This window comes from Tupaia chinensis, unplaced genomic scaffold, assembly GCF_000334495.1.
Source record: "Tupaia chinensis unplaced genomic scaffold, TupChi_1.0 Scaffold000078_1, whole genome shotgun sequence".
NCBI lineage: Eukaryota > Metazoa > Chordata > Mammalia > Scandentia > Tupaiidae > Tupaia > Tupaia belangeri.
The window spans coordinates 8,309,773-8,323,891 of NW_006159539.1; the positions used below are offsets into that span (position 1 = coordinate 8,309,773).

Consider the following 14,119-nt stretch of genomic DNA (forward strand, 5'->3'; position numbering starts at 1 on the left):
GCTTTCTAGGAATTTTGAAATTTTTTGTTCTTATTTTTCTTAATACACAGTATAAGGATGTTACTGTTAAATATTTAAAAATTTGAATCTTTGTTGCCACTTTTTATGGATACAAATGTATCTGACAGTAGAACATTGTTACTTGTGAGGTATATTCATTGAGTAGTGTGTGTGCATTGCATATATCTTTAATATAGTTTATAGTTGAAAGTTATAAAAATTAAACCTTGTGTATGGTAGGATATCTTCAAGGTGGGTGGATGTTTTCTGTTATAAGGAATAAGATTATTGGTATTCCAACAGCATTTTTTTCTTTTAATTTTTTCATCAAGTACCCAGTCAGCTTGAAGAGACTCAAATGGACCCTACCACTGAGAAACCAAGATGGCAGTCCACTATGGGGAATTGAGGAAAATGGATTAATACAAGAGTGCTGTGATAATATACAACCAAGACAGGGTTCTTTAAACATGGATTTCTTGAAATGAAGACAGGTTTCTTACCCAACACAAATGGACAGTGGATGACTTTCTAAAGACTTTTTTGTATTTATGAAAACAAGTACATTTTTGACCTTTGGAAAAGAAAAATGGCACACTAACACAGATGATAGTTTGTATGCCTGGACATTTTTGTAGTTTGATTTGTATGAATATAACTTCATGGAATGTTAATTTTAATAAAATTTCTAACACTTGAAAATTTCTCAGTTTGGGCTTTTTTTTTTTAAAGCAAAAATTTGATTAAATGTTGTGTTGTTGCCTTAATTACAACATTTTGAATTTACAGTTGCCCAGTGGTAAAATGTACTGAATAAAGCTGGTAAAATTGAAATGATGTGTTGGAAAATGTTTTATATGAATTATCTCTTCACTAAGTAGTTGTGGAAATTTATATGTGCTTTGAGATGGTCATTTGGATACAGTGCTATTTTGTTTGCTTTCTTGAAACACCTTGCACAACAACTGAGTGATTAATAATAGACTCTTTAATTTGCCATGAAATTTTAAAACAAAACGTTTATCGCTCCAAGATTCAGAATGAGTGATATTTCTCTCTGAATTATTTTGTGTTGATGGAAATGGTATGCTTTAAAATATTATAAATAAAACATCTTGCAATAGAATATTCATCTACATTTTAAAATTAAACTGATGTTACCTATTGCTTTAATGTTAGGGGAAGACATAAATAGGGAAGTGTCCTTGGGTAGTGACCAAAGAACTTAATTTGGTGGCAACGACATGTATCATAAATTTGGGGTAAATTTATAATAGGATTTATATCTTATATTTTCCTTATTCAGTATGGTTTAGAATTTAGAATAAACAAATCACACTATACCATAGATTTATGTTTGGATTTAAAATGTAAGGTTGCATTTATTGCTAATCAACTGATAACCATATTAAGTATATTATAAAGGGGGGGGTAGGCTTCATTTTGTTAGACCAAATGAATTGCTGGTTGTATTTTCTCTTTATACAAGGAACAAATAATAGTACAATCAGAATTTATGTTTGTTAGAAATAGTTCATGTGTGCGTGAGTGATGTCAAATAGCATACATATCTCATCAATACATGTGTAGAAGTCTTTCTCATTGATGATTGAGGTTGGTCTTTGTATGAAGTTTAGGGTGGAAGTTTGAGTTTTCATTTTGTTAGTTACTTTAAAGAAAGAATGGAAGGTTTTGCTTAAGGATTTTATATTTGACTAGATTCAATATTGTTGGTTTTGTTGGATGTTTATCTAATGTGGATTTCCTTAGTGAAGGAAAAACATGGTTCTTGTAGATTCTGATACTGAGTAAGGAAAAAGGAAAGTTGATTGAAGAATTTGGGCATGTGAAATGTGCTCATTTGTCTGCATGGGGTGGACAGTTGAGAAAAAATATTGAATCCTTGTTTTTGATATTAGTAATAATTTTATTTCTGTAGGTCTCATGGTTTTAATATTTAGTAGAAATTGCCCTGTGACATTACTTGGCTAATTTGCCATGAGATGTGACCACTTGTTAATAACATTGTTGAAATGGGTATAAACTTAGAAATTGATTTGGAATAATTGAGGGAAGAGTTGTGTTGATGTTGGTGGTGGAGTTTTCGAGTTTCTGATTTAAAGGTGGCCATGTTTGGTTCATGTGCGTGAGTTTGAAGAACTTTGTCCTGAATCAATGTGAGAAAGTAAATCTATTGTGGGTATGAGAATTTTTCTTTTGATAAAGTTCCCATGGTTATATAATGGGTTAATAAATCTTGTAAAAATACCAAGAAAATAAGAGACTCTTGAGTAAAAAATGGTTGTTAACTTTTTTGCTCTAATGCAACTGAACACTAGGGAGGCGCTCTTGAGTTGTAAAATTTACCCCTTTCTTCCAGTTGGGATGGAAAATTCCCCCTTAAACTGTCTTTTGATGGTTTTTGGACATTATAACGAAAGCAATACTTGAATTTAATTTATGTAACTGAGGTTTTGCTTTTCTTTAGAAGCCATTTTACCCATGGGGGGTTTGATTTTTTATAAGCTTAGTACTTAAACTGAGCTTTAGATTCTCTAAAAATTATCCCTCTTTCAAAATGGCTTGATAAAACACCACTTCCTGTCCAGGGAGGAAGTTATTTTAGCTCAAGGACTGAAATATTTAGCAGATCTTTAGACAAAAGGAACAAATTACATTTCTGTCTGGCTTAAAAAGGGTGCTTGAGCCAGAGGGGGTTAAGAAACCCTCCTCCCTCCCCCCATGGGGTGGTCTGGAGGGGCACTGAGGTGTGGGGGTGGGGGTCTTAGCCTCCCTGGGATGGAGGATCTTTTTTTTTTTCTTTCTTTCTTTTTTTTTTTTTTTCTTTCTTTCTTTTTTTTTTTTTTTCTTTCTTTCTTTTTTTTTTTTTTTCTTTCTTTCTTTTTTTTTTTTTTTCTTTCTTTCTTTTTTTTTTTTTTTCTTTCTTTCTTTTTTTTTTTTTTTCTTTCTTTCTTTTTTTTTTTTTTTCTTTCTTTCTTTTTTTTTTTTTTTCTTTCTTTCTTTTTTTTTTTTTTTCTTTCTTTCTTTTTTTTTTTTTTTCTTTCTTTCTTTTTTTTTTTTTTTCTTTCTTTCTTTTTTTTTTTTTTTCTTTCTTTCTTTTTTTTTTTTTTTCTTTCTTTCTTTTTTTTTTTTTTTCTTTCTTTCTTTTTTTTTTTTTTTTTGGTGGAGATGAAGGGGTGGGTCTATGGTACATCACCTGAGTTGTGGGGTAAATGTAGAGAGTGTCAATCAAAGGCAGAGCTCTCAGAGCTGGGAAGGAGGCTCTAGATGGCGGCTGTGCCTTAGAGAGAGCGCGCTCTGCTCCCTGCCTTCGCCTCACTTTACGCAACTTTCCCTAACTTTCGGGCAGCCTCAGGGGGCCCCCGCAGCCCCCTGCCTCTCCTAGTGACTTACCGGGGTCGATTCGAACCTTTTTTAGGGAGAAAAACAGCTTTTAGGAGCTTTTTTTTCGTGCCTTGTTGGAAAGAAGCAGCCGTACTGAGAGCCCAGGTCGTTGTTTTTTCCAGCTTAGAAGCCATGGCGCACCTCCATTTTTGTGCGCTCTCCTAATGAGGTTTTTTTTTCTTCCGGACCCGTTTTAGTATTAAATATTGCTTTATTTTTTTGACCACTTAACACATTTGAGGATTATTTTATTTATTTTTCGGTTTTTAGCGGAGGATTTTGCCTTTATTTTTAATTATTTGGGATCTGATATTTTTCTACTACTAGATAGGACTCTGGCTTTGGACATACTACATGGATCAGGTAAGTTCACGATCATTAGAGATAATTTGAAAGATTTGTATGTTAAAGCTTCCTTTATTTTATGTAAATATGAGAAATTCCTGGATGACGCAATAAGATACAGAGATTGTTATTTGTATCCAGTGTGTTACTTTGAGAAACTTTCCTTATTGATAGTGATGCTTCCACTGTTCAGTTTATCCTGTGTGTTTTTTTTTTTTTTTTAAGGAAAAGATAATATTCTGTTTTTCGTGCTTGCCGTTGTTGTATTATAACAATATCGTTAACATCGTCAGGACTTTGTTCTTGATAATAAAAACCTTCGGTAGAAGCCAGGACCTTACCTTTCTTTCAACTTTTGACAGTAAATACCTGGGCACAGGACTTCAAAGCAAACACAGATTCCCCCTCCCCCCTTAATATTTAAGAATTAAAAGATGATGAGAAATAAGGACAAAAGCCAAGAGGAGGACAGTTCGCTACACAGCAATGCATCGAGGTATGAGCTATCAACTTTCTTCCTTTTTGTCTTTTTTTTTGGGGAAACCTCAGCTTACAGTTGTTTACCTTGACAGACATGGAGTGCTGTCTGTTTTATTAGAAGTATTTTTCTTATTTGGATTCGTTTTTTAAAGCATGACCTTGAGATTGCTAATATGCCACACCCTAATTTTTTGGTAGCAATTTATGAAAGTTGAGTTGTGACTTAAGGCCTCTTACAGCAGTCAAAAGGTAAGGTACCTTTATTCAGAAGGGCCTTTCCTGTAAACTACAGTTTTTCTGTCAGTAAATTTCTGTTTTTAGGTTTTTATGCAGCAGAAAAATGACCTTGTCGGTTTAGCCACTGCTGCATTGCACCATTTTACATACAAGGCAAATTTTTCTTTGAAGAATCTAGGATATCCAAACTTGTAACTGAGGGCCATAGAGGAGCCTTGTAGTAGTAAATTATAGTAAATAGACATTTGAGAAAGTTATATGAATGAAAAAATGTACATTTAAAAATGAAATTACAAAAAGGACCCTCTGACTGATGCCTCTCAGTTTATATTTTTATTTGACTCTCTATTTCTTTACATACACTTGACATTTTAGGAAATTTTGATATGATTTATCAGAACCCTTACATGATGGTGCATTTATGAAATCTGTAATCACAGAAATCCTTGAATATTGTTACATACTTTCACTTTGTGTTACTGTAATTGTAATTGTATATTTTAGGTTTATGATATTATATGCACTCGTATGCTTATATTATGAAAGTGCTTTCTGTTGATAGTTTTTTTATTCTCACATTTTAGTTGTAGTTGCTTTAAATTTATTGATTTATTTCGACAGAGTCGTCTGGAATATTTTATCTTCTGAAGCTTACAAATGTACTGTTTGTTCAAATCATTTGTTTCACATTCCTTGGAGTACCTTAATAGTGACTAAGTAATAAAGACTAAGATTTTTTTTGTTGTATGCTCTCTGTATATTAATTTTACAAAATATATATGAATGCATTTCTTGATGTATGTTTTCATGAATTGTCATGTTATACATTTAAAATCACGCAGTTCACTAGGAAGTGATTTGTTATTTGACTTTTCTCCCTAATTTTTTTATTTTATAGTTTTCTGAAAATAATATTTTTCCTATCAAACTAGTGAATTCAGAAGTTTTTGAATGGGCTTTATTTCCTATTTTAAATATTATTTTAGACTAAAAATATTCTGAGACTTGCTTTTAAAAATATGAGTCTACATTCTTTTGCAATTGAGTTGTAACAGTTTGCATTGCTGTCTTTTGAAATCAATTGCCTGCCCCTATAATTACTAGGTTATATTTAGGACAGAAACCTTCCCTATTCATCCTAAGCTGATTTTTCTGGAAAGTAATGACAATTTGAAGAAGTGGGAGTCCCCAGGTATATCTGACAAATTATTAAAAAGTCAGTACTAAAATCGTTGTTCCCTTGAGTATGTGATTTGCATAGTCTCACGTCAGTTTGGACTTTCTTATGCAGAGTTTGTGGTTAATGTCACTGATCAGATGGTGCTTTCTAATTTTAAAAAACCAAGCATTGTTTGCTGTCTTTTAGCATTTTTACTCACTTGGAACACTACTTGGAAGTTGTCACGCATTTGTCTACTGATATTGGGGTTACAGCTGAACAAGAAGCATGTATACTTTTAAAAGTTTTCTTGTCAAGTAATAATTTGAATTCTGTACCTTGCGAATGTCTTGGAATACTCGAGATTTTTTTAAAAGAGAAGGTGGAGTTAGTTTTAAATTACTCTAATCCTAAATTGCATCCCTTAATACATGTACATAATTATGACATCACTTCCTTTTAAAGTTGTAAAGCTAAAGGATGTTGGTGGTGTTTTAGTGTAGGAGATCAGTGTTTCTTCTAGGGAGCTCAAATTAAGGTGCCTGGCCCTGTGAACTAGTATTTGGCTCCTTAAATCATCAGCCTTGATCTCTTAATGTCCTCTATCTGTGGCATAAAGTGTAGTGTTTAGGGAATACTACAAAAATCACCTTTGCAGCCTGAGTCACATGGGAGGAAAGGGAGTTAGCAGGTCAAGTCAACTTTGGTCTGATTATTTAGGATATGGAAGGAATGAGTGGAAGTTTAGGTAAACCTAGGCTTTTCCTGTTTTTGGAATCTTGCAATACTTAATAGTGATAAGTTTGTATTCCTATATATTTAGGATAAGTCTAATAAGCTCATACTTTGTATATCACAATTCTGATGAAAAATCCACTTTCAAAAGTTCCATTTGAAAAATATTTAAAATGTGCTAATACTTAAAGTTTTATTGATGAACACTTTATAAAACATTTGACCCTATCTATTGCACTATCATGTGCAGTTTTGGGGTAACTTAAGTAATGTCAAAGTGGAAAGAAGGGGATGTGGACGGAATTCTGTGTGCATGGTTGTGAGTGTTCAAGACGCTGCATTTGCAAATTACCTTTAAAGAACAGAGAGTTACTACATTTATCTCCAAGTCATCTGCCTTTGAGCCAGGTTTATTTTGATACGCTGAGGTGCAGGGTAAAATCTCACACTTTGATCAGCCTTTTAGCAGTTACTGTAAAAGGCTGGGGACAGTTAGAAATGGCATCATTCTGTTGCTTGTGGACAGGAATAGGCAGTTTTAAGCGGCAGCCATTTTATGTCGCTGATAATACTTTTAAAAATCGGGATTTTTGAGAACATTGAAAATAAACGAATTGAAACCTAAAGTACCAAAACCTTTCTTATCCTTCCTCTCTTCTTCCTTTAATGCTCTTGTGCTGAAATAAAGGGCATCTCGACAGTTAGTGCAGGCAGCAGCTTTTGTGAGTCCCTGGCATCTTGGTGCAGGTCCAGCTCAGTCACAAAATGGCTGTTCCTTTGTGCCGCAGCGCTGACAGACATACTGCATTGCACTGTGTACTCGCCAAACAGCAGGAAGTTGCCGTGCCGAGTTCAAAGGCCGGCCGGCGCCGGCGCCGCGTGTTTATTGGATGCGCGCGCGCCTGGTAACAGCCGGGTCAACGGCGGCGCGTTCAGGCAGGCCCCGCCCCGTGACGTCAGGCGCCCGTCGCGCAAAAGAGCAGGCGCAGTGACGTCGAGTCGCGTGCGCCGGTTTGGTGCTTCCTCCGCTGAGCGAGGCGCCAGCCAGCGGGGCGGAGTAAAGCTGGGAAACTGGCTGGGACTTTCCGGTGGGCGGCTGCTTTGCTGATGAGTTTGCTAGGGGCAGTCCTTTGCCCAGGCTAGCCGCAGACCTCAACCCACAGCGTGTCTTACTTTGCCCATTTTCTGGAATGGCTTTTCTGCTGTAGAAGCGGCACAACTTGGGGACAAAAAGTAAAAGGCGCTAATCGGAAATCTTCCGATAGAAAACCCCTGTTTTTACAGTTTTCGCTTTCCCTTCCCAAATCCTAGCGGACTTCCTCCCACCTGTTCTGCGTGCGGAGATCATTGAGTTTTAATTTTGTTCCCATTGACCAGAACCGTCCCAGTGCCAGAGAGGGATGTTTTTAAATATAATTGGGAAGTCTTAGCCGGTATTACGGCTGTCGTTTAACAATGGCTCATAAAGAAAGGGACGATTATGTGAACTCGACCCCATGTGTTTTCACTTGGTACCATACATTTTCTCAATTTGCATTTCATGGAGAAAACCTCAGGTCAGTATGTGTTAAGTGATTTATATTTAAAATTCACAACGTCATAGTTAAGCATGAACTAGTTCAGGGATTTTCATTGAATAACTAGCTGCAAAATGTCAATACAGTATTAGACATCCATTACTCTAAGAACAAGCGGCTGTAAACAACTCTTAGCTGTAAATAGTGTTTGCTAAAAAAGAACAGTTGACCCTCCAAACCCGGCCTAATAGCATATTTGCCTAATAAAATCTAGGGAGACTTGCCAGAGTCCCAATCTGGGAATTCTAATAGAGTACGGATTCACCTTGTTAAACTGCTGTGTTTGGAGAACCCCTTTGCAGGGATTTCTGGTTAAAAAAAAAAAAAAGTTTACTTGTGCCGACTTTGTAATTTAGTTATAAGTAATGCGCGAAGGAAAGGCTTTATTACTAGATTTCTCTAGTGTCCATCGTCAGAACTTTTTCCTGCCCTATTTGAGTAAAGCAGAAATCAAGTAAAACGTAATAAGCTACAGTTCAGAGTTGTTATATTGATAAAATTGTTACTTGTAAAAATGATGGAAATTTTGGGTATAGGTACAGATACTTGGGCGCATTTCAAGTTTCTGAGTAAAGTTTGTGAAAGGTAAAATTCACAATAATGGGAGTTTTATACGTTTTCACATAGTCTAGGTTTTTTGGGAAGAATTCTTTGGATAATTTATGGAAACCAGGTGAAATTGGGATTTCTGTTTTATAGAAATAATCAAAGATTTTAAAGTGATCTTTAAAACTATATGCTAACTGTATATTATGTATAAAATATTTTACTTCCTGAAAGACACACTTGTAGAATTTGCTGAATATTTTCTGTGTAGCTTTCAGTTTCTTAGTGTTTTTTCAAGAACAAAGGTGGTTTAATAATTCCTGCTCCCTTTCTGTGGACTGATTGAATCCTACTTAGTTGTGTTCATATCTTAGAATTGGCCAAATGCCCACTTGGGTTCCTGAAAGTGGTATAGAATTAAGTTAGACAACATTACCTTTATGATTAGGAGTATATAAACTACTCATTAAAGATGTTTTAGCCCAAACTGCTGTAATTACTACATGACTTAAATGCACATCGTGATACAACAATTCAGCTATGAACTGTTGGTAATGTACTTGGATAAATAACTTTCAAGATCAGAGCCTTTTTGGGGGGGTACTGTTCACTGAGCCTTTCCCCCCACCACTCCTCTCACCTGCAGAGAATCATCTGAAATGGCAAGAGGAGAATGTTTAATCACTTTTGTGTGTGTGTGGATAGAACGCGCAGTTCCCAATTGATATTTGACTCTTTGGAGATTAGCAACTTTTAGAAAGATTGACAGTGGACTAAGGCAGGCAAGCAGCATTTGACCAAGAGTTTTAGTATTAAAGTTCTAGCGAGTTACTGTTTAAGGAATAGATCTGGAAGGTTTGGTAAATTTTCACCTGAAACCTGTAGATTTTTATAATTAGTTTCTAATCCTCCCTCCCCCATCCCAAAGCAAACCCATTTTTAATAACAGCTTGAGTTGGGAGCTGAAGAGGGAAGATGGGGTGGGAAAGATGGTTTGTAGGTATGGTGGGAAAGGTATCGTTTTTCTATTAAATGTCTTGCCAGAGCCACCTTAAAAATGTGTTTGCTGCTGGAATTTTTCTGTCTCCAGATTTTTGAATTCTTTCAGTGAGAGATAATACTGGAGACCACCTGAAATTTCCAAGCTCCTCATTTCTTCCATATAAGTTGATGTAGTAAACTTGGAAGATTGAGTGATTTTCTGTATGTGGCATCTAGTGATAATTTTTTTTTTTTAAGATCTTTTAGATTGTTCCTTTCATTTGTAGAACTCCTTTGGCTTTTTTTGAAGGCGTGTCACTTTAATAAGGAAACTTTTTTAAAAAATCACATGAGTTATTTTATATACAAATGTTTGTTTATGCTGAGGTGTCACACAATTCCTCCTGTAGTCCAGCTTGTCTGGGCACTGACACAGTTGCCAGTTACTAATTGTTTTGGAACTTTAGGTTATTGATGCAAAGCCAGAATAAGAAAATTTGAGTCATCAAATGCCCAGGGTCTGTTACAAGTTTGTTTTGTGATCAGTAATTCAGCTAGTGCTGGAACACATCCCTAATGTCAGTTACAGTCTTTTCCCCTCATTGATCTACACTTCAGTTACTAAGGCGAGTCTGCGTGCAGAGACCTTTCTAAAAAAGAGCTCCCAGATTTCTGTCTAGATTCTGAAGTGGAGAAGGGTTTTTTTTTTTTTTTTTGTGAGATAGATGAAAGGAACATAGTGTATAGAGGCCCTTCCTGATATGGTCTCTGAAACAGTTCCAGTGTAGTAGTTTACTGTTAACATGTTGGTTATGGGGGACTTTTGCTTTGCTTTTGTTTGTTTGTTGTTTCAACCTCTATTGGATCATATTTCATACTTAGTGTTTCAGTTCCTTTTACTGGAGTGTCTATAGTTTGGAGAAAATGTGACCACTATGATCTTGAGAGAGAGAATGTTGCAGAAGTGTCCTCCCTAAGGCAACAGTATTCTATGCTTCGCCCTTAATTCTACCGAGTCATCTTGTGATTTGTAACTGTTACCTCTGTGCCCCTTAAGAGCTGTGTACATAATATAGTTCCACTTTTTAGTTAGTACTAAAGGGTTTTGTTCAATGTGTAGGCCAATGAAGAACTCATGGGTGGACATGTAATTGTATTTTAACATGATGGCAGTCTTCACTGGGTCATGAAGATTAAATAACGTGCGTAAAATGCTTATCAGACAGCCTGTCAATTGGAAATACTCAACAAATGTAAGTTAGTAGTAGTAGCATTCTAATCTTACTGCTTCATTTTACTTTCTTCCTGTACCTCTAAGTAACTTATTTAAAAGATTTTTTTGCCGTAGGGCACTTGTACTCACCGGAGAGACAGAAAGAACGAGACAGTGAGAGATACATTGAGAAGTTGCTTCATTCCCTACCCGCCCCCATGGCCACACCGCATTCATTCCCTTCTCCATTTTCCTCTAGGGATTTTGGACACGCGTGCACATGCGCCCTATGTGATTTTCAAGCCCCTGGGTCTGGGACTCAAACTGCGGTTGACCATGTGAGAGTCCAGCCCCACCACCACCTTCTGACCGGAAGTAGCTCTTTGGGGCCAGGTTGTCTTTGGATGCAGTGCTTGGTCTGGTCTGCCATGAGACTGGGCCAGGAATGGAGAGAGGTGCAAAAATGATTTTAGGAGGCAACCTTTCATTTTTGAAGAATTATTTTATTAAACTTTATTTTGATCAGAGAAGGACAGAGAGAGAGAGAATGAGTGCACGTCCAAACCGCCTGGTCCGGGACTCGAACTGTGGTCAGCCATGTGGGAGTCCAGTGCCCTCGACCACCACACCACCTGCTGGTCATAGGAGGCAACGTTTTAATTAGTTGACTCTTTGGGTGTATCTTACAGTTAGTCATCTGCGAGGATGTTTTTTCTCTGAGAGGAGCTAGTCTTTTGTTGATGGGCCGTGTGGACCGCACCAGCTGTGTGTGTGAGTCCCAGCCCCGGTCTTGGCAGTTACTCTGAGTAGCTGTCTTGCTCTGCCCTCCTCCTGCCCACCGCTGAGCTGGTAATCATTTCCTTGGTTTACCCTTTGCTTCATTTCCCCTCTCAAGATGTTGGAGTAAAGAGCGAATAATGGAGGAAAAAAAGTGGATCATGAAGGCTGCGATGCAGTGTAACTTGGATACACTTGTAACAGCAATAGTATAACCGTTATCTTATTGACTGTAGTTTGCTCTTAGTCATTGTACTTCACTGTATGTGGTATATTCGATTTAGGATAATGCCTGACGTGCAGTTTATTCTGTTGTAACTATGGTCTCAGGATTTGTGTGTTTTTGGGAACAGCAGTTAGCTTAATGGCTATGTCGATGAACTCTCATGTAGTCGACCGTGGTTCGAGTCCCAGACCTGGTGGCTTAAACTCATGCCAGGCATGTGTGCGTGCGTGCGTGCCCAAGATCCCAGGAGGAGAATGGAGGAAAAGGGATTGTTGCATGGCCATCCCCCCTGGGAGTGATTTCTCTCTCTCTGTTTCTCTGTCTCTCTCTAGCGAGGGCACTCGCCCTGTACCAAAAACCTCTTAAAAAAAAAAAAAGATTTGTGTGTTTTTGATTTCCTTCTACTTCCTTTGCTTTTTGGGCTACGGGTTAGTTGACTTCTGTTTTTAGCTCCGATTTCAGACTTTGGAGAGCTAAAAATAACAGTCTCTATCGTTTCCTCCAGGATTTAGTTAATTTTCCAAAGCTCTCCATGTGATTCCTATCTGCATGCATTCCCTTATGTTTGCAGTGTCTCCACGGGTTTAACATCTTCTGATGGAACAGTTCTCGTTCTTACATCCTGTTCCAGTAACCCTTCATCTTTTTATTTCCTGTCCCCCTCCCTTTTTTTTAAGGTTCCCATTTTAGACCAGTTTTAGTAACAACTCGAATGTGGGGTTCTGAAAGCAAACTGGAATGGTGTGTTGAAAAAGGAGGGGCTTGGTGGGAGAGGAGTATTTTGTTTTATTAAATGTCTCGCCAGATCGACCTCCAGGCCTACCTTTAAAATATATATGCAGATGGGATGTTTTCATGAGCATTTTGAATTCCTCCCGAGTCCTGCAGTTGTTCCAGTGGTCACTTTTCCTTAAAGTGGTTCTCTGCTTACCCCTTCCAAGCACCTCAGAAAGTTTATATTCCTCAGTTAGTTTAAATACATTTACATTATGCTTCAAGCTAGCTTTCCTCCTGGCTTTTAGAGGTAGCCATCTGAAACCAAAGGCTTACAGCAGTGGACACAGACTATGCTGAGGGATAGTTACTTATTTTTAGCTTTTAAAAAGCTGGTATTTATTTAAGACACGGTCTCACAAGTTGCTGCCCCTTCTCTCAGCTGGGACTAGAGGTGTGCACCACTCATGCCTGACCTTCATTTGCTTTAAGACAGGGCCTGGCCGTGTTGTCCATGTTGGCTATGGGCTCTTGATCCTCGGGCCTCTTCCTCAGCAAGCCACTGGGATTGTGGGTGCATGCGATCGATCATGCCTGACTTATAAAGTGAACCGGGAATCGAACCTGGCCCTCCAGTGTCGTCTTAGCCTGTGGGTATGGCAGCTTAGTAGCAGAACTGAGCTGGGCCGGGAGCAGGTACTGAGAGTAGTGGTTGTTACCCACTGTGTGTTGTGAATTTCCCTCCCCTGGTCCCCCAGCCTTTTTTTTTTTTTTTTTTTTTTGCCGTAGGGTAGGAGAGACAGAGAGGAAAGTGAGCAGTCCCCTCTCAGAGTGATTCAGGGGGAATGGCTTCCCTGCAGTCTGTTCTCCATTCCCCTCCTGGGATCTTGGGCATGCACCCAGCATGATTTTCAAGTGTCCAGGTACCAGGTTCAGCCATGGGGGAATTCAGTGCCTAACTACCATGCTACCAGCTGGCCCCTGTCTGTTGTGAATTTTATCAAGTACTTATAAAACAGGGAGAGCACAATATGGCTGTAAACCTCAGGGTATCACATTTATATTTATATGGGTTATAGCTGAGTCTCGTGCCTGATAGCTGGTGATCTTTCATTGCCAAATTTTGCCATCAAGGAAAATCGTATGTGGTGAACATTTTGCAGAAAAATGTCAATGTAGATTTGCATCTATTACATGCTTCATTTGTGTCAGTTACTGTCTGAAGGGTCTTTTGTTTATATGTAAGGTTTGTTTAAGGAGAGGTTCAGCAAAGCAGAAATGTTAGTAACCCTTTTAGGATTAAAGGAACTCTGCAGGTTAACTATCTTGAGTCCTCTTCTTTGAAAGACTTGTGGGTGGTTCTAGTCCTGCTGATAGCTTTTTAAATGCTTGCCTTTTTGTTTCTTCAGCTAAGTCATATGGTTATCAAGGATTAGTAGATACTTTTCAAAGTTGTTTACACCACAGGTTGTAATTTTGCATCTGAATGAACTTTCAGGTCTGTAGATGAAATGATTGTGGGAGATTATTTCAATGAAAACTAAGTTGAGTGCTTACAGAAGACTCAATCTTTTACAGTGCTTACTGTGAGCTTAAAACTGTTTTAAGTCCTTTCTATTTTTTTTTTTTGGAGAGATTTTTTGCAATAGGGCACGTGCGCTTGCCAGACAGAGAGAGACAGAGAGACAGAAAGTGAGAAATCACCCCCCAGAGGGGATGGTCAC

General features: G+C 37.7%; 1 protein-coding gene across 5 annotated transcripts in view; it reads left to right on the forward strand.

The window, feature by feature from the left end:
- Window positions 1–3,170: 3,170 nt before the first annotated feature.
- Window positions 3,171–14,119, forward strand: part of CHD2 (chromodomain helicase DNA binding protein 2) — a 125,841-nt gene continuing 114,892 nt past the window's right edge. Inside the window, exons 1-2 of one of the 5 annotated variants that reach the window (XM_027769131.1) lie at window positions 3,171–3,768; window positions 4,113–4,246. In XM_027769131.1, the coding sequence (XP_027624932.1) occupies window positions 4,185–4,246 (62 nt within the window). In that variant the 5' untranslated portion in view covers window positions 3,171–3,768; window positions 4,113–4,184. Of the gene's footprint in view, window positions 3,769–4,112; window positions 4,247–7,423; window positions 7,918–14,119 lie in introns of those variants that run through there. The other 4 variants (XM_027769134.1, XM_027769133.1, XM_027769132.1 and 1 more) reach the window with 4 other exon arrangements.